Source organism: Panulirus ornatus, chromosome 52 (assembly GCF_036320965.1).
Source record: "Panulirus ornatus isolate Po-2019 chromosome 52, ASM3632096v1, whole genome shotgun sequence".
NCBI lineage: Eukaryota > Metazoa > Arthropoda > Malacostraca > Decapoda > Palinuridae > Panulirus > Panulirus ornatus.
This window is the reverse complement of record NC_092275.1, coordinates 11,427,650-11,452,649: the sequence shown is the minus strand read 5'-3', so window position 1 is coordinate 11,452,649 and position 25,000 is coordinate 11,427,650. Positions and strand designations below refer to the sequence as shown.

The window sequence follows — 25,000 nt, the reverse complement described above, 5'->3', positions numbered from 1 at the left end:
AAGGTGCAAGAGGTGAAAAAGAGGACAAATGAGAGTTGGGGTGAGAGAGTATCATTAAATTTTAGGGAGAATAAAAAGATATTTTGGAAGGAGATAAATGAAGTGCGTAAGACAAGGGAACAAACGGGAACCTCAGTGAAGGGGGCTAATGGGGAAGTGATGACAAGTAGTGGTGATGTGAGGAGATGGAATGAGTATTTTGAAGTTTTGTTGAATGTGTTTGATGATAGAATGGCAGATATAGGGTGCTTTGGTCGAGGTGGTGTGCAAAGTGAGTGGGTTAGGGACAATGATTTGGTAAACAGAGAAGAGGTAGTAAAAGCTTTGCGGAAGATGAAAGCCGGCAAGGCAGCGGGGTTGGATGGTATTGCTATGGAATTTATCTAAAAGGGGGTGACTGTATTGTTGACTGGTTGGTAAGGTTATTTAATGTATGTATGATTCATGGTGAGGTGCCTGAGGATTGGTGGAATGCCTGCATAGTGCCGTTGTACAAAGGCAAAGGGGACAAAGGTGAGTGCGCAAATTACAGAGGTATGAGTTTGTTGAGTATTCCTGGTAAATTATATGGGAGGGTATTGATTGAGAGGGTGAAGGCATGTACAGAGCATCAGATTGGGGAAGAGCAGTGTGGTTTCAGAAGTGGTAAAGGGATGTGTGGATCAGGTGTTTGCTTTGAAGAATGCATGTGAGAAATTCTTAGAAAAGCAAATGGATTTGTATGTAGCATTTATGGATCTGGAGAAGACATATGATAGAGTTACTAGAGATGCTCTGTGGAAGGTATTAAGAATATATGGTGTGGGAGGCAAGTTGTTAGAAGCAGTGAAAAGTTTTTATCGAGGATGTAAGGCATGTGTACGTGTAGGAAGAGAGGAAACTGATTGGTTCTCAGTGAATGTAGGTTTGCGGCAGGGGTGTGTGATGTCTCCATGGTTGTTTGATTTGTTTATGGATGGGGTTGTTAGGGAGGTGAATGCAAGAGTTTTGGAAATAGGGGCAAGTATGCAGTTTGTTGTGGATGAGAGAGCTTGGGAAGTGAGTCAGTTGTTGTTGGCTGATGATACAGCGCTGGTGGCTGATTCATGTGAGAAACTGCAGAAGCTGGTGACTGAGTTTGGTAAAGTGTGTGAAAGAAGAAAGTTGAGAGTAAATGTGAATAAGTGCAAGGTTATTAGGTACAGTAGGGTTGAGGGTCAAGTCAATTGGGAGGTAAGTTTGAATGGAGAAAAACTGGAGGAAGTAAGGTGTTTTAGATATCTGGGAGTGGATTTGGCAGGGGATGGAACCATGGAAGCGAAAGTGAATCATAGGGCGGGGGAGGGGGCGAAAATTCTGGGAGCATTGAAGAGTGTGTGGAAGTCTAGAACATTATCTCGGAAAGCAAAAATGGATATGTTTGAAGGAATAGTGGTTCCAACAATGGTGTATGGCTGCGAGGCGTGGGCTATGGACAGAGTTTTGCGCAGGAGGGTGGATGTGCTGGAAATGAGATGTTTGAGGACAATATGTGGTGTGAGGTGGTTTGATCGAGTAAGTTATAATAGGGTAAGAGAGATGTGTGGTAATAAAAAGAGCGTGGTTGAGAGAGAAGAGGGTATTTTGAAATGGTTTGGTCACATGGAGAGAATGAGTGAGGAAAGATTGACCAAGAGGATATATGTGTCGGAGGTGGAGGGAACGAGAAGTGGGAGACCAAATTGGAGGTGGAAAGATGGAGTGAAAAAGATTTTGAGTGATCAGGGCCTGAACATGCAGGAGGGTGAAAGGCGTGCAAGGAATAGAGTGAATTGGAACGATGTGGTATACCGGGATCGACGTGCTGTCAATGGATTGAACCAGGGCATGTAAAGCGTTTGGGGTAAACCAATGAAAGTTCTGTGGGGCCTGGATGTAGAAAGGGAGCTGTGGTTTCGGTGCATTACATATGATAGAGACTGAGTGTGAACGAATGTGGCCTTTGTTGTCTTTTCTAACTCTGCCTCGCGTGCACGTGGGGGGAGGTGGGTGCCATTTCGTGTGTGGCGGGGTGTTATTACCTTCCCTTTTAGCCCCCTTCACCGATGTTCCCATTTGTTCTCTTGTCTTACGCACTTCATTTACCTCCTTCCAAAACATCTTTTTATTCTCCCTAAAATTTAATGATACTCTCTCACCCTAACTCTAATTTGCCCTCTTTTTCACCTCTTGCACCTTTCTCTTGACCTCTTGCCTCTTTCTTTTATACATCTCCTAGTCATATGCAATATTACCCTACAAAAATCGTCCAAATGCCTCTCTCTTTTCTTTCACTAACAATCTTACTTCTTCATCCCACCAATCACTACCCCTTCTAATCTGCCCACCTCCCACCTTTCTCATGCCACAGGCATCTTTTCAAAAGCCATCACTGCTTCCCTAGATACAGCCCATTCCTCCCCCACTCCCCTTACGTCATTTGATCACACCGTTTTGAATTCTGCACTTAATCTCTCCTGATACTTCCTCACAAAAGTCTCCTTTCCAAGCTCACTTACTCTCACCACTCTCTTCACCCCAACATTCTCTCTTCTTTTCGGAATACCTCTACAAATCTTCACCGCCTCCACATGGTAATGATCAGACATCCCTGCAGCTGCCCCCCTCAGTACATTAACATCCAAAAATCTCTCATGCGCCTATCAGTTAACATGCAGTCCAATAACTCTCTCTGACCAGCCCTCCTACTTACATACGTATACTTATGTATATCTCTCTTTTTAAACCAGGTATTCCCAATCATAAGTCCATTTTCAGCACATAAATCTACAAGCTCCTTACCATTTCCATTTACCATACTGAACACCCCATGTACACCAATTATACCCTCAACTGCCACATTACTCACCTTCCCATTTGAATCACCCATCACTAATACCCGATCTCTTGCACTAAAGCTGCTGACACACCCACTAAGCTGCTCCAAAGCACTTGCCTCTCAGATCTTTCTTCTCATAACCATGTGCATAAGCACCAATAATCACCCATCTCTCTCCATCCGCTTTCAGTTTTACCCGTATCAATCTAAAATTTACTCTCTTACACTCTATCACACATTCCCACATCTCCTTCAGAAGTAGTGGTACCCCTTCCTTAGCTCTTGTCTTCTCACCAACTCCTGACTTTACTCCCAAGACTTTTCCAAACAGTTCTTCCCCTTTACCCTTGAGCTTCGTCTCACCAAGAGCCAGAACATCCAAGTTTCTTTCCTCAAACATACCACCTATTTCTCCTTTCTTCTCATATTCTTTACATCCACACATATTTAGACACCCCAATCTGAGCCTTCGAGGAGGATGAGCAGTCCCCGCTTGACTCCTGTTTCACCTTTTTCATATATCTTATTTTCCACACACATTCATCATTTCCCGCATCAGCGAGGTATCCTTAAGAACAGATGACTGAGCCTCAGGACCTGCCGTCAAATTCTTATCTTCCTTCAGTTGCCTCAAAAAAACCTTACCATAACCTGCCATTCTATTTACTCTAGTTTGTTGAGTAGTACATGTATATTTCAATAAGTTCAAACTCTACGAGCTTTCTTTAAGTGACGCACCAACTGACTGGGTCATGGCTATCTTATAATAACTGTAGCATTGTTCAGATTTTTTTTTTTAGGAAAATGTGCTTGAAACTGAGGTTTAGCTTAGCGTATATTTATTTGTTCATGGAGTTTGTTCTTTCATGTTTTTTGTGTGCCATTTTCATACACGACAGACACTTTTTCACTTTTCAACCAATGTCGCTTATTTCTACAAAATGAATGACTGATACGATTTGGCACATGATCCCTATTTTCTCAGAAAGCATCTATAACCTTTTCCGAGCTATGTCCATATCGTTTTCATTTACGACGTCATCCCAGCTTATCCTGTCAAAAGCAATGCAAAGATAATGAAAATTTCCAAGTACTCTACCAATGGTTTATACTGTAATGCAGCTATAAATTTTCGAATTAGGTTTATCATAGTTGGCTGAACGGTAGATGGTTAGCTGAAGGGTAGGTAGGAAATATTTATGAAAGGATGATGGAAAGTTAATCATGAAATTATCTTTCTCTAATGAAGTGAGAACACACGTGGTTTCTACACCTACAATTACCAACCTTGTCTGTGTCAGACATTACCGATTCTAAACAAACATCATATGTGTTTCTTGTTTACACAAATAACTCCATTTTACTCCATGCAAAATCTTGACAAATTTTCGAAGGTCTTTTATGTAAGCTATAGAATTGCCATAAGCCTAAGATTATGAAATACGTGAATGAATGATAATAAAAAAAAACTTTTGATACATCATTCTGAGACAGTGAACTCGCGATTCTGAAATAATAACTTTACCCATTATTCTGAAATATGATTTTAGACTCATTATTCTGAAATATAATTCTAGACTCATTCTTCTAAAATATAATTTTAGACTCATTATTCAGAAATGCAATTTTACTCATTATTTTGAAATATAATTTCAGACTCATTATTCTGAAATATAATTTTAGACTCATTTTTCTGAAATATAATTCTAGACTCATTATTCTGAAATATAACTCTACTCATTATTCTGAAATATGATTTTAGACATTATTCTGAAATATGATTCTAGACTCATTTTTCTGAAATATAACAAAAACAAGAATTGACTTAAATTGTAGAGCGACTAATTGCTGGATGAAATTACCCAGCTTAGTAAAGTATACAACAGGCTCTCAAGAATACTGAATATTGTTTCGAACCTCAAAATACATTTACAAATTTTGGTCTAACCTTTGCTTATGCTGTTGCTTTCATATTGATTTCATATTTGGATTTTTTCTTTAGTTTCAGGAACACAGAAATTTCACGAGTTCACGAGTAGAGGAATATTACAAGAGTATAGGTATCAGTGTGTGAGGTAAAAACACAATACACTCTACATTCGTCTTAATTGTGAATGGTTCTTATTCAGTAAATCTTGCTCATGCAACTACATGCAAAATATGCTAACTAGTTATCTCACCTATCTTTCTTTTCAAGCTGAACAGAAGAGTAGGTGACATAGAAGACATACGTCTTCCACTCAGTGTCCGTCCAGTACACTACGTGGTAAAGCTCCAGCCCTTTCTACATGGGAATCGCAGCGTTCATGGTCAGGTCGAGATCGAAGTGGAGGTGTTCCATCGTACCTCTAACATCACTCTTCACGTGGCAGATATCCACATCAGGAGAGACACAGTTCGGGTTAGTTATGAATAAAGGTTGATAATGTATCCCTTAGGATAATGACATTCATCCATGCAACAATTGCTCAGTATCTCTTCTGTATTTTACCCTGTAATAATATCTCATTATCTCTATTGCATGTCCCCCTGTAATATTGCTCAGTCTCTCAACAGCATCTTCTCCCGTAATAGCTGCTCAGTATCTCAGCAGTATATTTACAGTATGCCCTCCCATAACAACGACGCAGTATATTTACTGTTTGTACTACTGGAACAAGTGCTCAGTATCTTTACAATGAGTTCCTCAGTAACAACTGTTCAGTATCTCTATTGTATATTTCGCTGTAGCAACAGCACAGTATCTCGACCGTATGTCTTCGTGTAACAAATGTTCAATATCTCTACAGTATGTACTCCTATAATAATTTCAGTAACTCTACAGTATATCTTCCTGTAACAATTGTTCGCTATGTCTACGGTATATCTTCCTGTAACAACTGTTCAATATCTCTATAGTATATTTTCCTGTCACAATTAGTCAGTATCGTTGTATGACAGTTACAAAGTTATTGTTACGGGAGTAAACAAGATGATGACATCTTCAAAAAACAAGAATTGTGTTAGAACCAAACGAAAAACGGATGGACATAAGATCTGATCATTTACTAGGGATGCGATTATACTTAAAAGCATACTAAAAGGACATTAGTGTAGGAGTCACTTAGGAAAATCTATCAATATGATAGTCAAATGATATATATATATATATATATATATATATATATATATATATATATATATATATATATATATATATATATATATATATATATATATATTATCCCTGGGGATAGGGGATTAAGAATACTTCCCACGTATTCCCTGCGTGTCGTAGAAGGCGACTAAAAGGGGAGGGAGCGGGGGCTGGAAATCCTCCCCTCTCGTCTTTTTTTTTTAATTTTCCAAAAGAAGGAACAGAGGGGGCCAGGTGAGGATATTCCAAAAAAGGCCCAGTCCTCTGTTCTTAACGCTACCTCGCTAACGCGGGAAATGGCGAATAGTTTAAAAGAAAAAAAGAAATATATATATATATATATATATATATATATATATATATATATATATATATATATATATATATATATATTTTATTTATTTTGCTTTGTCGCTGTCTCCCGCATCTGCGAGGTAGCGCAAGGAAACAGAAGAAAGAAATGGCCCAACCCACCCCCATATACATGCATATACACACACGTCCACACACGCAAATATACATACCTATACATCTCAATATACACATATATATACACACACAGACACATACATATATACCCATGCACACAATTCACACTGTCTGCCTTTATTCATTCCCATCGCCACCTCGCCACACATGGAATACCATCCCCCTCCCCCTCTCATGTGTGCGAGGTAGCGCTAGGAAAAGATAACAAAGGCCCCATTCGTTCACACTCAGTCTCCAGATGTCATGCAATAATGCCCGAAACCACAGCTCCCTTTCCACATCCAGGCCCCACACAACTTTCCATGGTTTACTCCAGACGATTCACATGCCCTGATTCAATCCACTGACAGCACGTCAACCCCGGTATACCACATCGCTCCAATTCACTCTATTCCTTGCCCGCCTTTCACCCTCCTGCATGTTCAGGCCCCGATCACTCAAAATCTTTTTCACTCCATCTTTCCACCTCCAATTTGGTCTCCCACTTCTCCTCGTTCCCTCCACCTCCGACACATATATCCTCTTGGTCAATCTTTCCTCACTCATTCTCTCCATGTGACCAAACCATTTCAAAACACCCTCTTCTGCTCTCTCAACCACGCTCTTTTTATTTCCACACGTCTCTCTTACCCTTACATTACTTACTCGATCAAACCACCTCACACCACACATTGTCCTCAAACATCTCATTTCCAGCACATCCACCCTCCTGCGCACAACTCTATCCATAGCCCACGCCTCGCAACCATACAACATTGTTGGAACCACTATTCTTTCAAACATACCCATTTTTGCTTTCCGAGATAATGTTCTCGACTTCCACACATTCTTCAAGGCTCCCAGGATTTTCGCCCCCTCCCCCACCCTATGATTCACTTCCGCTTCCATGGTTCCAGCCGATGCCAGATCCACTCCCAGATATCTAAAACACTTTACTTCCTCCAGTTTTTCTCCATTCAAACTTACCTCCCAATTGACTTGACCCTCTACCCTACTGTACCTAATAACCTTGCTCTTATTCACATTTACTCTTAACTTTCTTCTTCCACACACTTTACCAAACTCAGTCACCAGCTTCTGCAGTTTCTCACATGAATCAGCCACCAGCGCTGTATCATCAGCCAACAACAACTGACTCACTTCCCAAGCTCTCTCATCCCCAACAGACTTCATACTTGCCCCTCTTTCCAAAACTCTTGCATTTACCTCCCTAACAACCCCATCCATAAACAAATTAAACAACCATGGAGACATCACACACCCCTGCCGCAAACCTACATTCACTGAGAACCAATCACTTTCCTCTCTTCCTACACGTACACATGCCTTACATCCTCGATAAAAACTTTTCACTGCTTCTAACAACTTTCCTCCTACACCATATATTCTTAATACCTTCCACAGAGCATCTCTATCAACTCTATCATATGCCTTCTCCAGATCCATAAATGCTACATACAAATCCATTTGCTTTTCTAAGTATTTCTCACATACATTCTTCAAAGCAAACACCTGATCCACACATCCTCTACCACTTCTGAAACCACACTGCTCTTCCCCAATCTGATGCTCTGTACATGCCTTCACCCTCTCAATCAATATCCTCCCATATAATTTACCAGGAATACTCAACAAACTTATACCTCTGTAATTTGAGCACTCACTCTTATCCCCTTTGCCTTTGTACAATGGCACTATGCACGCATTCCGCCAATCCTCAGGCACCTCACCATGAGTCATACATACATTAAATAACCTGACCAACCAGTCAACAATACAGTCACCCCCTTTTTTAATAGATTCCACTGCAATACCATCCAAACCTGCTGCCTTGCCGGCTTTCATCTTCCGCAAAGCTTTCACTACCTCTTGTCTGTTTACCAAATCATTTTCCCTAACCCTCTCACTTTGCACACCACCTCGACCAAAACACCCTATATCTGCCACTCTATCATCAAACACATTCAACAAACCTTCAAAATACTCACTCCATCTCCTTCTCACATCACCACTACTTGTTATCACCTCCCCATTTGCGCCCTTCACTGAAGTTCCCATTTGCTCCCTTGTCTTACGCACTTTATTTACCTCCTTCCAGAACATCTTTTTATTCTCCCTAAAATTTAATGATACTCTCTCACCCCAACTCTCATTTGTCCTCTTTTTCACCTCTTGCACCTTTCTCTTGACCTCCTGTCTCTTTCTTTTATACATCTCCCAGTCAATTGCATTTTTTCCCTGCAAAAATCGTCCAAATGCCTCTCTCTTCTCTTTCACCAATACTCTTACTTCTTCATCCCACCACTCACTACCCTTTTTAATCAACCCACCTCCCACTCTTCTTATGCCACAAGCATCTTTTGCGCAATCCATCACTGATTCCCTAAATACATCCCATTCCTCCCCCCTCCCCTTACTTCCATTGCTCTCACCTTTTTCCATTCTGTACTCAGTCTCTCCTGGTACTTCCTCACACAGGTCTCCTTCCCAAGCTCACTTACTCTCACCACCCTCTTCACCCCAACATTCACTCTTCTTTTCCGAAAACCCATACAAATCTTCACCTTAGCCTCCACAAGATAATGATCAGACATCCCTCCAGTTGCACCTCTCAGCACATTAACATCCAAAAGTCTCTCTTTCGGACGCCTGTCAATTAACACGTAATCCAATAATGCTCTCTGGCCATCTCTCCTACTTACATAAGTATACTTATGTATATCTCGCTTTTTAAACCAGGTATTCCCAATCATCAGTCCTTTTTCAGCACATAAATCTACAAGCTCTTCACCATTTCCATTTACAACACTGAACACCCCATGTATACCAATTATTCCCTCAACTGCCACATTACTTACCTTTGCATTCAAATCACCCATCACTATAACCCGGTCTCGTGCATCAAAACCACTAACACACTCATTCAGCTGCTCCCAAAACACTTGCCTCTCATGATCTTTCTTCTCATGCCCGGGTGCATATGCACCAATAATCACCCACCTCTCTCCATCAACTTTCAGTTTTACCCATATTAATCGAGAATTTACTTTCTTACATTCTATCACATACTCCCACAACTCCTGTTTCAGGAGTATTGCTACTCCTTCCCTTGCTCTTGTCCTCTCACTAACCCCTGACTTTACTCCCCAGACATTCCCAAACCACTCTTCCCCTTTACCCTTGAGCTTCGTTTCACTCAGAGCCAAAACATCCAGGTTCCTTTCCTCAAACATACTACCTATCTCTCCTTTTTTCACATCTTGGTTACATCCACACACATTTAGACACCCCACTCTGAGCCTTCGAGGAGGATGAGCACTCCCCGCGTGACTCCTTCTTCTGTTTCCCATTTTAGAAAGTTAATACAAGGAGGGGAGGATTTCTGGCCCCCCGCTCCCGTCCCCTCTAGTCGCTTTCTACGACACGCGAGGAATACGTGGGAAGTATTCTTTCACCCCTATCCCCAGGGATAATATACATATATATATATATATATATATATATATATATATATATATATATATATATATATATATATATATATATATATATGTGTGTGTGTGTGTGTGTGTGTGTGTGTGTGTGTGTGTGTGTGTGTGTGGAAGTCGAGAACATTATCTCGGAAAGCAAAAATGGGTATGTTTGAAGGAATAGTGGTTCCAACAATGTTGTATGGTTGCGAGGCGTGGGCTATGGATAGAGTTGTGCGCAGGAGGATGGATGTGCTGGAAATGAGATGTTTGAGGACAATGTGTGGTGTGAGGTGGTTTGATCGAGTAAGTAACGTAAGGGTAAGAGAGATGTGTGGAAATAAAAAGAGCGTGGTTGAGAGAGCAGAAGAGGGTGTTTTGAAATGGTTTGGGCACATGGAGAGAATGAGTGAGGAAAGATTGACCGAGAGGATATATGTGTCGAAGGTGGAGGGAACGAGAAGTGGGAGACCAAATTGGAGGTGGAAAGATGGAGTGAAAAAGATTTTGTGTGATCGGGGCCTGAACACGCAGGAGGGTGAAAGGAGGGCAAGGAATAGAGTGAATTGGATCGATGTGGTATACCGGGGTTGACGTGCTGTCATTGGATTGAATCAGGGCATGTGAAGCGTCTGGGGTAAACCATGGAAAGCTGTGTAGGTATGTATATTTGCGTGTGTGGACGTATGTATATACATGTGTATGGGGGTGTGTTGGGCCATTTCTTTCGGCTGTTTCCTTGCGCTACCTCGCAAACGCGGGAGACAGCGACAAAGTATAATAAAAAATAATAATATAATATTTGGTATACGATGACCCTTCTATTGTTTTATTACCCTTTCACATAGAACAAAACAGGGCAGTGGATCACCCTGGGAAACTCAAACCTGGGTGTGCAAACAGGCGCGTGCCCCGGTTCCAAGCCTCGGGAGCGGGGAAACATGTAGACGGGTCTTGACCAAAATAATATCTGTAGAAGAGAGAGAGAGAGAGAGAGAGAGAGAGAGAGAGAGAGAGAGAGAGAGAGAGAGAGAGAGAGAGAGAGAGAGAGAGAGAGAGAGAGAGAGAGGCAGTAGCAGCAGCAACAACAGTAGTAACATCGCGGTGTGCAGGAGAGGGTGGCTGAGGAGAGGTGATGCCTGGTGGCAGATGGAAGGCTTTATATTATACTGTAATCAATAGAGAGGTGGAGGAAGAGCCACCCCAGATAGGTGAGCAATGTTCCATACTAGGAGGAAGATAACCACCGTAAATAACTAAAAAGTAGATGCTCATAAGCAAAACATCAGACACCTGTATACCGTCAACAACTTTCGGGAAGCAGACTTTGTGATGTTGATTATGTCAAGCTTCCAAGACGGATTGGAGGATGTGGTTACGGCAATTCGTCAGTGTTAAAACTGGCTTGAATTGCTGTGGTAAACGAATGATTCTTAAATAGCGATATAAGGAAAATTTCGTTTTATCACTATGATATTTAACGAGGTTACTGTTTTCCTATTTTGATATGCTACACAGATCCGAACTTAGAGAAAAACGAATATAACGAGAAATGAAACGAGTACTATAAAGGGAAGATGGGGGGGGGGGTGAGTTGAAGTGAGTAAACTTGAATCATCAGCATTAAGACTGAGCACAGGGTTAAGAATTAAAGATAAAGTACTTACTGAGAGAGGAAGAAAAGTAGGCAGGCGATGGGACAAAACCCTGACGGACACCATTATTGATCGGACGGGTGGAGGGGTGCGGGCTGGTCGGGTAGGGAGGAGGAATTCACTCCATTACTGCCACGGAATGGCCGGTAAGGAAGCTAGGCTTTAGGGAACGGAGTAAAGCGGCTACGACAAAAGTTTCAAGGAAATCTTAGATAAGAAGGAGCACCAGAGGTTAGTTGGTCACACAATACACCAGCAGGAGTAGCACTGCGAAATCCATATTGGTGATCAGAAAGAAGGTAAAGGATTTTTACTTATTTGAGAAAACGAGTTTTAATGACTTTAGAAATAGCAGAAGTAATAGCAAGGGAGCAATAGTTGAAGAGTTAGTGCGGTCTCCCTTCTTAGGGATGAACTGAGCCAAGGTATATGCATGCAAAAGGAAGGAAAACTCTGCGTTTTTTATATAGGTGAAACATGAATGCAAGGGTCGAAGTTGGCTTAGAGGAGCACTCCTTTAGGACTCAAAGAGGTATGTCATCTGGGCCTTATGCCTTTGTTTACGCGGAACTGGAAGAGCACCTGGAAAACCCTGCACGAGGAGGATAAGGCGTCGGTTCTGTGGCAGGAGATGGGTATGACATTTGAGCCTTATGTCTTGTCCACCTGGAGCTGGGAGAGTTCCTGGAAGACCTTGTAGAAGGAGAATATGGCATAGATTCGGTGACAGTAGATGGGAGCAGAGTATTAAAATTAGAATCATCCAAAGTTGAATTAGGATGGAAGCTTTGCAATGATTCCGAGCAATAATGAAAGTGGAGTGAGTTTTAGGTGAAATGAAGATTTTTCACGGCCCAGTATGCTCTGTCCTTACTGAGACACGAATCAGAGCAGGAACGACCAAACTATGACTTGAAGGGTAGAAAGATTTAGTCAAAGGTGGGATGTAAGCTTCCATCCCAGTCACATAACTTCTGCTTTGTGTCCAGCACAGTACGAGGCATCTTGGTCAGTGAAGCAATACACAAGAAAAGTCAGTAAGAAAGCTCGGCAGGGATGACCCCGGGCTCTCCAAAAATACTAAAGTTAGCATTTCAAGGAAGAGGTAAAGGGTTTGGCGAGTCCAGTTAGAAGTGATAGCAATAAGATTGTGGCTGAAGGACCCTACGGTGGCAGAAAGTGTTGTTTGGGGGTTCAGAAGTAAGAGATCGACTCTGTTTTAGTGTTATGGATTTCATTTCTTTTCAATTTTCTTTAACACATTTTTATGAACTTTGTCAGTTATGCATGCGAGGAGTTAGATGCAGATATCTAAACAAAAATCTTATTTGTGAACCATAACATCCTCTGATAACTGAATTCGGTAATCATCTCCAGCCACTTCAGAATAGAATCTATTCGTCATCGCGAATATCTAAACTTTTTCTAAAACAGAGAATTGCATCTTTCGTTTGAGAATATTAAACTACTCAGCCACAACTAAGCAACTTCTAATACAATGGGCACATCTAAGGTTTTCGAACACAGTGATGTAAAACTATCGTTTGAAAATATTCACTTAATCGACCATTATCTAAATTTCCAAATTTTAGGATGTCACACTGTGTGTCCCATGTACTTCAGTATATGATTTCATTTATCATTGGACAATATAAACCAATACAAGAGTTACCTTCTTGTGTTCTGAAAATGGTCATTACCAAAAAATTTTTCAGGATAACTTTAACCCGTTACATATAATGTTATCAGCACCACATACTGTTACATATAATGTTATCAGCACTAAATAGAGTTACATACAATGTTATCAGCACTACATACTGTCCATATAATGTTATCAGCACTACATACAGTTACATCTAATGTTATCGGCACTACATACTGTTCATATGATGTTATCAGCACTACATACTGTTACATATAATGTTATCAGCACTACATACAGTTACATACAACGTTATCAGCACTACATATAGATACACATTATAATGTTATCAGCACTACATACAACTACACATAACATTATGGCATTACATACAGCTACACATTATATAGTTTCGATGTAATATGTAGCTGTATGCAATGCATTTTCTGAATTACCAGCATAATATTGACTTTACAACATTATTTTATACATCTTTTTAAAACTTAAAGAATTATTGATACAATAAATTTACACATCATTGATTATATGGTAATATAAAGACCTATTAACACAATCATAAGGTGTGTAACAGACTAATATCGTAACATAAATGTTTTTGACCAGAAAATGATTATTACACGGCACAACTCATTCTTGTTTTCACAAAGCTACATAGATTCTTCTCTTGTCCACGATGTCTTGACACATTTGAGAACCTTGATCAAATAAAAGGACTTTACCACTGCTTATGATATCCAGTTATACAAGAGCCAAGACGTCTGTTTATCACCAAAATGTTTTCAACTCCATCTCCAGTACAATGAAATAAGGGACATATTGTTTTCACTATGAAAATCAAAGCTGCCGACACAAATATAATCCTTTGCTGGCATCTTCCATGCGAACTGGATGTCTGGTTTGTAACGTAAATCTAGTTTGGGTTTGGTACTCCGTGTAAGTACGTAGACTGTAACAATATTCTTCGAAGACTTTAAAGTCCAGGTCCAAGAAAATCATATAATCCATTTTAGCATCTCGGAAATAGTTAATCACAAAAAACCTAGGGACTGCTTGTTAGGTCTAACACTTCAAATTCCATTTATAGATGATTCTTCCACGGCCTCAGTGATATTGATGATTCTTGTCTTGAAGTCATTTTGTTTCTTTTAATTATTTATGCATTTATATCTCTTTTTTCCTCTTATAGATGAAATGTACATCTTTGCCTCTCGGAACATATAAATGTTAGGAAGTAGAACGTGTAAATAGTTTCAAGGAACATTAAATAATATTTCGGATAAAAAGTTTTCTTCCGATTGTGCTCCTTGGTGTGTCTAGGTGTCGCCTCTCAACAAACGGCGGAGTTATCTCCTGCGGCAGCAGCTGTACGACAGGGTGCAACAGCAGTACACAGTGCAACTGCGTCGTCGTCTTCGGCCGGGCAAAGCATACCTTCTCAGGATGAGCTTCAGGGGCGCCCTCACAGACTTTCCTTGGGGCTTCTATGTCACCTCTTACAAAGACAGCGAAGATAAAGAAAGGTGCCAACATTATTCTGTGTCTCACTACACTATCATAACTAATTTAAGTATTTGGTAATACAGACTGATAAACATATACTTTTTTGACTCATATTATCCCTATTTACTTGATCAAATAGAGCCGGTGATGACAAGAATTACCTGTATTTTCATGATCTTTAACTTTGCTTCCACTTACAAGGGTGGATTAACTACCTACAGCTTGTTAGTTCATTCACACAAATCGTCAGGTTATGCAGTCTAATGTGTTAATGTATGAGGGAGTCCACTGTAGTGTAATAGATATGGCTGGACATATACAAGGTCGTATCAGTAACAAAGGTTTTCACGTCTGAAGGCAAGAATGGTTGTTCCCAATAGGTGACACAGGGCGCCCGGATACTTGTCGTGCATATAATGTACTACGTTGATAGGCTGTTCAGTGAGCTAAATATTGATTTTATAGATATACTTAAAGTCTCCGTTCTGTCTAACGGTAAACAACTTGAGAAAATGTTGTCCTTCCATTCATTACAAGATAACAGTAATACAAGGATGTTTACATTCTTAACTTGTGTTCAGGATAATTGCAGTGACGCAGTTCTGGGCCACGAACGCGCGACGAGTCTTCCCATGTTTCGACGAACCCGAGATGAAGGCGACCTTCACACTGTATATAGCCAGGGAAGGCAACATGACGGCATTATCCAACATGCCTCTTGTTGCAACAACATCCATGTAAGATGCAGACAGTCGATGTTTATCATGGCAATATTGAGTTTACTTTGTATTTTTAGTAATGCTGATATATCTGAGGCGATGACTTTAGTGCTGTCTAATCTGCAGTTATTCCCAGCAAGGGTTCCGTAGACATCTCTTAGGGATACCGTATAAGTTTTCATTTATAGATTATCCTGATTAGTGACATGCTTTTATATTTCACATTTAAGAAGAAATCTGTAGACTTTTTATTTTCTTGGAATAGGGTAGATAATGGTTCATTTCCCCTAATGAATAAATAAACAAATTTCTACAACAACACAAATTAAAGATAAGAATTTTGGAGAATAATATGAGATAAGGTTGCCTCGACACAAGATGAGTGTATTCGGTTTGTCTTCAATGAATGAAGGGTGACCGCCACTGGTCTAGCGTATTACCTCCAACGACTCTAGTAATATTTATCATGCTTTTAGACCTATTATAGCCATGCTATCTAAATATACTAAATCTATCTGGTATTCTTTTTCATATACATACGCCATCGATTTCTTTATATTCGTAGCATCTCTGCAACACAGCTCGTTCTACGATAACGAGATGCTAACTTCCACGCTTTGTCTGAATATCATGTATGTACAGACTGAACAGTAACGTTTTTCAGTTTCTACACGCACAGTTTCACCTTAGATCCTGGTTGGTTTCTTCCTGTTTCTCCGGAGTCTAATTCTCATCAAATAACTTTCCTACATACCTCCACCATCATTCCTTTATCATGAGTAAGTAAAAAATTCAAAATCTGTATTTCACTTCTATAATCATGTTTCTTAGTCAGTATCCTCCCAGTCAAATACTAAAATATCTATTTGGCTTCTGATGTTAGAGATTATGCTACAGATGAGCTCAGCTTAGTTGCTTCAACTGCATATACCTCAATATACATTTGTTCTGGCAGCCCAGGGCAGGAGGAGTGGGTCTGGGATCAGTTTGCTACCACCCTCCATATGTCCACCTACCTCGTCGCATTCGCCATTGTGGACTACAGCTCTCGCACCACTGATGACAGCAGAGAAACGAGGGTGAACGGTGAGTCTGAAGGAAGGGAAGTAACACCCTCACCTATTTGCGTGCTTTTTCTCTTACTTAACTTTGCATGGTCACAGTAAATATCTTTGTGATACAGAATTCATTTTGATGATAAGAATTTCAGTAAAAGAAATGCGACAGAATTTTCATACTAAACAACTGTATCTTTCACAAATCAATACCGTACAAATGTAGAAAATTATGGTTTTGAAGACACCAAAAGGCAAGAAATAGAATGAGCCACATATTTCGTGCATTCTCCATGTCTTACAAGAAAAATGCTGTTCAGTTTTAGTACATAATCAAAATGCAATCATAGCCATTAGATCCATGCTGATCGCCTAGCAGACCATCATTGTGTCGTGGCCAGAAAAAGTTACATTCGTTCTTTTATCTACAATTTTTCAAATAACTTAATATGATAGCAAGACTTATGTTAAAACTAAGCAACAGCATAGCAAAATGCATCTGCCTTCAATACTGATCTTATACCTTTCCACAATTGGGAGAGCCTCAAACTTTCCACACCTGAGTGAGCTTCAACCTTTCCACACCTGGAGAGCTTCAACCTTTCCACACCTCCTGGAGAGCTTCAGCATTTCCACAGCTGGGAGAGCTTCAACGTTTTCACACCTGAGAACCTCAACCTTTCCACACATGGGAGAGCTTCAACCTCTCCACACCTGGGAGCGCTTCATTTTTCTACACCAGGAGAGCCTCAACCTTTCCACACATAGGAGAGCTTCAAGCTTTCCAAACCTGTGAGAGCTTCAACCTTTCCACACCTGGGAGCGCTTCATTTTTCTACACCTGGAGAGCCTCAACCTTTCCACACATGGGAGAGCTTCAACCTTTCCAAACCTGTGAGAGCTTCAACCTTTCCACACCTAGGAGAGCTTCAACCTTTCTACACATGGGAGAGACTCAACCTTTCCCCACCTGGGAGAGCCTCAACCTTTCCACACCTGGGATAGCTTCAACCTCTCCACACCTGGAGAGCTTCAACTTTTCCCCTGTGAGAGCTTCAACCTTTCCACACCTGGAAGAGCCTCAACTTTTCAACACCTGGGAGAGCTTCAACCTTTCCACACCTGGGAGAGCCTCAACTTTTCAACACCTGTGAGAGCTTCAACCTTTCCACACCTGGGAGAGCTTCAACCTTTCTACACATGGGAGAGACTCAACCTTTCCACACCTGGGAGAGCTTCAACCTTTCCACACCTGGGATAGCTTCAAACTTTCCACACTTAGGAGAGCTATAACCTAACAACACCTGGGAGAGACTCAACCTTTCCACATCCGGGAGAGCTTCAACCTTTCCACACATGAGAGAACCTCAACCTTTCCACACCTGGGAGAGCTTCAACCTTTCCACACCTGGGAGAGCTTCAACCTTTCTACACCTGGGAGAGCCTCAACCTTTCCACAACTGGGAGAGCTAGGACGCCATTTGGTAAACAATCACATGTTTACCAAATGGCGTCCTTGCTTCATCTCTTCGATGTACATCAACTAGCTATTATATTTCTCTCTTGTGTCTCCCCTGATGATGTGATTATTACACGAAAGTGTACTTGGGAACTTTTCTTGTTTCATTTTCCCCGTGGACTCATAGGAATATATATATATATATATATATATATATATATATATATATATATATATATATATATATATATATATATATATATATATATATATATATGTGTGTGGATCAGGTGTTTGGTTTGAAGAATGTATGTGAGAAATACTTAGAAAAGCAAATGGATTTGTATGTAGCATTTATGGATCTGGAGAAGGCATATGATAGAGTTGATAGAGATGCTCTGTGGAAGGTATTAAGAATATATGGTGTGGGAGGAAAGTTGTTAGAAGCAGTGAAAAGTTTTTATCGAGGATGTAAGGCATGTGTACGTGTAGGAAGAGAGGAAACTGATTGGTTCTCAGTGAATGTAGGTTTGCGGCAGGGGTGTGTGATGTCTCCATGGTTGTTTAATTTGTTTATGGATGGGGTTGTTAGGGAGGTAAATGCAAGAGTTTTGGAAAGAGGGGCAAGTATGAAGTCTGTTGGGGATGAGAGAGCTTGGGAAGTGAGTCAGTTGTTGTTCGCTGATGATACAGCGCTGGTGGCTGATTCATGTGAGAAACTGCAGAAGCTGGTGACTGAGTTTGGTAAAGTGTGTGGAAGAAGAAAGTTAAGAGTAAATGTGAATAAGAGCAAGGTTATTAGGTACAGTAGGGTTGAGGGTCAAGTCAATTGGGAGGTGAGTTTGAATGGAGAAAAACTGGAGGAAGTGAAGTGTTTTAGATATCTGGGAGTGGATCTGGCAGCGGATGGAACCATGGAAGCGGAAGTGGATCATAGGGTGGGGGAGGGGGCGAAAATTCTGGGGGCCTTGAAGAATGTGTGGAAGTCGAGAACATTATCTCGGAAAGGAAAAATGGGTATGCTTGAAGGAATAGTGGTTCCAACAATATTGTATGGTTGCGAGGCGTGGGCCATGGATAGAGTTGTGCGCAAGAGGATGGATGTGCTGGAAATGAGATGTTTGAGGACAATGTGTGGTGTGAGGTGGTTTGATCGAGTGAGTAACGTAAGGGTAAAAGAGATGTGTGGAAATAAAAAGAGCGTGGTTGAGAGAGCAGAAGAGGGTGTTTTGAAGTGGTTTGGGCACATGGAGAGAATGAGTGAGGAAAGATTGACCAAGAGGATATATGTGTCGGAGGTGGAGGGAGCAAGGAGAAGAGGGAGACCAAATTGGAGGTGGAAAGATGGAGTGAAAAAGATTTTGTGTGATCGGGGCCTGAACATGCAGGAGGGTGAAAGGAGGGCAAGGAATAGAGTGAATTGGAGCGATGTGGTATACCGGGGTTGACGTGCTGTCAGTGGATTGAATCAAGGCATGTGAAGCCTCTGGGGTAAACCATGGAAAGCTGTGTAGGTATATATATTTGCGTGTGTGGACGTATGTATATACATGTGTATGGGGGGGGGGGTGGGGCCATTTCTTTCGACTGTTTCCTTGCGCTACCTCGCAAACGCGGGAAACAGCGACAAAGTATAAAAAAAAAAGAAAAAAAAAAAAAAATATATATATATATATATATATATATATATATATATATATATATATATATATTTTCTTTCTTTCAAACTATTCGCCATTTCCCGCATTAGCGAGGTAGCGTTAAGAACACAGGACTGAGCCTTTGAGGGACTACAATTCTCTGTTCCTTCTTTTGGAAAATTAAAAAAAAAAAAAAAGAGGGGAGGATTTCCAGCCCCCCGCTCCCTCCCCTTTTAGTCGCCTTCTACGACACGCAGGGAATACGTGGGAAGTATTCTTGCTCCCCTATCCCCAGGGATAATATATATATACATATATATATATATATATATATATATATATATATATATATATATATATATATATATATATATATATATATATATATATATATATATATATATATATATATATATATATATATATGTATATATATATATATATATATATATATATATATATATATATATATATATATATATATATATATATATATATATATATATATATTATTATTTCTTATTTATTATACTTTGTCGCTGTCTCCCGCGTTTCCGAGGTAGCGCAAGGAAACAGACGAAAGAAATGGCCCCCCCCCCCCCCCATACACATGTATATACATACATCCACACACGCAAATATACATACCTACACAGCTTTCCATGGTTTACCCAGACGCTTCACATGCCTTGATTCAATCCACTGACAGCACGTCAACCCCGGTATACCACATCGCTCCAATTCTCTCTATTCCTTGCCCTCCTTTCACCCTCCTGCATATTCAGGCCCCGATCACACAAAATATTTTTCACTCCATCTTTCCACCTCCAATTTGGTCTCCCTCTTCTCCTCGTTCCCTCCACCTCCGACACATATATCCTCTTGGTCAATCTTTCCTCACTCATTCTCTCCATGTGCCCAAACCACTTCAAAACACCCTCTTCTCCTCTCACAACCACGCTCTTTTTATTTCCACACATCTCTCTTACCCTTACGTTACTCACTCGATCAAACCACCTCACACCACACATTGTCCTCAAACATCTCATTTCCAGCACATCCATCCTCCTGCACACAACTCTATCCATAGCCCACGCCTCGCAACCATACAACATTGTTGGAACCACTATTCCTTCAAACATACCCATTTTTCCTTTCCGAGATAATGTTCTCGACTTCCATACATTCTTCAAGGCCCCCAGAATTTTCGCCCCCTCCCCCACCCTATGATCCACTTCCGCTTCCATGTTTCCATCCGCTGCCAGATCCACTCCCAGATATCTAAAACACTTCACTTCCTCCAGTTTTTCTCCATTCAAACTCACCTCCCAATTGACTTGACCCTCAACCCTACTGTACCAAATAACCTTGCTCTTATTCACATTTACTCTTAACATTCTTCTTTCACACACTTTACCAAACTCAGTCACCAGCTTCTGCAGTTTCTCACATGAATCAGCCACCAGCGCTGTATCATCAGCGAACAACAACTGACTCACTTCCCAAGCTCTCTCATCCCCAACAGACTTCATACTTGCCCCTCTTTCCAAAACTCTTGCATTTACCTCCCTAACAACCCCATCCATAAACAAATTAAACAACCATGGAGACATCACACACCCCTGCCGCAAACCTACATTCACTGAGAACCAATCACTTTCCTCTCTTCCTACACGTATATATATATATATATATATATATATATATATATATATATATATATATATATATATATATATATATATATATATATATATATATATATATATATATATGTACAATTATTAAGCCATGTCAACCTATAGTTGTTGTACTGCAGATTTAATTTCCTAGATAAAAGTGATTTGTATATTATCCCTGGGGATAGGGGTGAAAGAATACTTCCCACGTATTCCTCGCGTGTCGTAGAAAGCGACTAGAGGGGACGGGAGCGGGGGGCCAGAAATCCTCCCCTCTTTGTATTAACTTTCTAAAATGGGAAACAGACGAAGGAGTCACGCGGGGAGTGCTCATCCTCCTCGAAGGCTCAGAGTGGGGTGCCTAAATGTGTGTGGATGTAACCAAGATGTGAAAAAAGGAGAGATAGGTAGTATGTTTGAGGAAAGGAACCTGGATGTTTTGGCTCTGAGTGAAACGAAGCTCAAGGGTAAAGGGGAAGAGTGGTTTGGGAATGTCTGGGGAGTAAAGTCAGGGGTTAGTGAGAGGACAAGAGCAAGGGAAGGAGTAGCAATACTCCTGAAACAGGAGTTGTGGGAGTATGTGATAGAATGTAAGAAAGTAAATTCTCGATTAATATGGGTAAAACTGAAAGTTGATGGAGAGAGGTGGGTGATTATTGGTGCATATGCACCCGGGCATGAGAAGAAAGATCATGAGATGCAAGTGTTTTGGGAGCAGCTGAATGAGTGTGTTAGTGGTTTTGATGCACGAGACCGGGTTATAGTGATGGGTGATTTGAATGCAAAGGTGAGTAATGTGGCAGTTGAGGGAATAATTGGTATACATGGGGTGTTCAGTGTTGTAAATGGAAATGGTGAAGAGCTTGTAGATTTATGTGCTGAAAAAGGACTGATGATTGGGAATACCTGGTTTAAAAAGCGAGATATACATAAGTATACTTATGTAAGTAGGAGAGATGGCCAGAGAGCGTTATTGGATTACGTGTTAATTGACAGGCTCGCGAAAGAGAGACTTTTGGATGTTAATGTGCTGAGAGGTGCAACTGGAGGGATGTCTGATCATTATCTTGTGGAGGCTAAGGTGAAGATTTGTATGGGTTTTCAGAAAAGAAGAGTGAATGTTGGGGTGAAGAGGGTGGTGAGAGTAAGTGAGCTTGGGAAGGAGACCTGTGTGAGGAAGTACCAGGAGAGACTGAGTACAGAATGGAAAAAGGTGAGAACAATGAAAGTAAGGGGAGTGGGGGAGGAATGGGATGTATTTAGGGAATCAGTGATGGATTGCGCAAAAGATGCTTGTGGCATGAGAAGAGTGGGAGGTGGGTTGATTAGAAAGGGTAGTGAGTGGTGGGATGAAGAAGTAAGAGTATTAGTGAAAGAGAAGAGAGAGGCATTTGGACGATTTTTGCAGGGAAAAAATGCAATTGAGTGGGAGATGTATAAAAGAAAGAGACAGGAGGTCAAGAGAAAGGTGCAAGAGGTGAAAAAAAGGGCAAATGAGAGTTGGGGTGAGAGAGTATCATTAAATTTTAGGGAGAATAAAAAGATGTTCTGGAAAGAGGTAAATAAAGTGCGTAAGATAAGGGAGCAAATGGGAACTTCAGTGAAGGGCGCAAATGGGGAGGTGATAACAAGTAGTGGTGATGTGAGAAGGAGATGGAGTGAGTATTTTGAAGGTTTGTTGAATGTGTTTGATGATAGACTGGCAGATATAGGGTGTTTTGGTCGAGGTGGTGTGCAAAGTGAGAGGGTTAGGGAAAATGATTTGGTAAACAGAGAAGAGGTAGTGAAAGCTTTGCGGAAGATGAAAGCCGGCAAGGCAGCAGGTTTGGATGGTATTGCAGTGGAATTTATTAAAAAAGGGGGTGACTGTATTGTTGACTGGTTGGTAAGGTTATTTAATGTATGTATGACTCATGGTGAGGTGCCTGAGGATTGGCGGAATGCGTGCATAGTGCCATTGTACAAAGGCAAAGGGGATAAGAGTGAGTGCTCAAATTACAGAGGTATAAGTTTGTTGAGTATTCCTGGTAAATTATATGGGAGGGTATTGATTGAGAGGGTGAAGGCATGTACAGAGCATCAGATTGGGGAAGAGCAGTGTGGTTTCAGAAGTGGTAGAGGATGTGTGGATCAGGTGTTTGCTTTGAAGAATGTATGTGAGAAATACTTTGAAAAGCAAATGGATTTGTATGTAGCATTTATGGATCTGGAGAAGGCATATGATAGGGTTGATAGAGATGCTCTGTGGAAGGTATTAAGAATATATGGTGTGGGAGGAAAGTTGTTAGAAGCAGTGAAAAGTTTTTATCGAGGATGTAAGGCATGTGTACGTGTAGGAAGAGAGGAAACTGATTGGTTCTCAGTGAATGTAGGTTTGCGGCAGGGGTGTGTGATGTCTCCATGGTTGTTTAATTTGTTTATGGATGGGGTTGTTAGGGAGGTGAATGCAAGAGTTTTGGAAAGAGGGGCAAGTATGAAGTCTGTTGGGGATGAGAGAGCTTGGGAAGTGAGTCAGTTGTTGTTCGCTGATGATACAGCGCTGGTGGCTGATTCATGTGAGAAACTGCAGAAGCTGGTGACTGAGTTTGGTAAAGTGTGTGGAAGAAGAAAGTTAAGAGTAAATGTGAATAAGAGCAAGGTTATTAGGTACAGTAGGGTTGAGGGTCAAGTCAATTGGGAGGTGAGTTTGAATGGAGAAAAACTGGAGGAAGTGAAGTGTTTTAGATATCTGGGAGTGGATCTGGCAGCGGATGGAACCATGGAAGCGGAAGTGGATCATAGGGTGGGGGAGGGGGCGAAAATTCTGGGAGCCTTGAAGAATGTGTGGAAGTCGAGAACATTATCTCGGAAAACAAAAATGGGTATGTTTGAAGGAATAGTTGTTCCAACAATGTTGTATGGTTGCGAGGCGTGGGCTATGGATAGAGTTGTGTGCAGGAGGATGGATGTGCTGGAAATGAGATGTTTAAGGACAATGTGTGGTGTGAGGTGGTTTGATCGAGTAAGTAACGTAAGGGTAAGAGAGATGTGTGGAAATAAAGAGAGCGTGGTTGAGAGAGCAGAAGAGGGTGTTTTGAAATGGTTTGGGCACATGGAGAGAATGAGTGAGGAAAGATTGACCAAGAGGATATATGTGTCGGAGTTGGAGGGAACGAGGAGAAGAGGGAGACCAAATTGGAGCTGGAAAGATGTAGTGAAAAAGATTTTGTGTGATCGGGGCCTGAACATGCAGGAGGGTGAAAGGAGGGCAAGGAATACAGTGAATTGGAGCGATGTGGTATACCGGGGTTGACGTGCTGTCAGTGGATTGAATCAAGGCATGTGAAGCGTCTGGGGTAAACCATGGAAAGCTGTGTAGGTATGTATATTTGCGTGTGTGGACGTATGTATATACATGTGTATGGGGGTGGGTTGGGCCATTTCTTTCGTCTGTTTCCTTGCGCTACCTCCCAAACGCGGGAGACGGCGACAAAGCAAAGATATATATATATATATATATATATATATATATATATATATATATATATATATATATATATATATATATATATATATATATATTGGTGCATATAAAACTTTCAGTTTTACCCATATCAATCTAGAGTTTACTTTCTTACACTCTATCACATACTCCCAGCACTCCTGTTTCAGGAGTAGTGTTACTCCTTCCCTTGCTCTTGTCCTCTCACTAACCCC

General features: G+C 40.9%; 1 protein-coding gene across 1 annotated transcript in view; it reads left to right on the top strand.

Moving 5' to 3' along the window:
• LOC139764987 (aminopeptidase N-like) overlaps positions 1–25,000 on the top strand; it is a 201,806-nt gene that overhangs the window by 134,848 nt on the left and 41,958 nt on the right. Inside the window, exons 2-5 of the mRNA XM_071692040.1 lie at positions 5,034–5,237; positions 14,570–14,772; positions 15,334–15,489; positions 16,427–16,557. Of these exons, the coding sequence (XP_071548141.1) occupies positions 5,034–5,237; positions 14,570–14,772; positions 15,334–15,489; positions 16,427–16,557 (694 nt within the window). The remainder of the gene's footprint in view (positions 1–5,033; positions 5,238–14,569; positions 14,773–15,333; positions 15,490–16,426; positions 16,558–25,000) is intronic.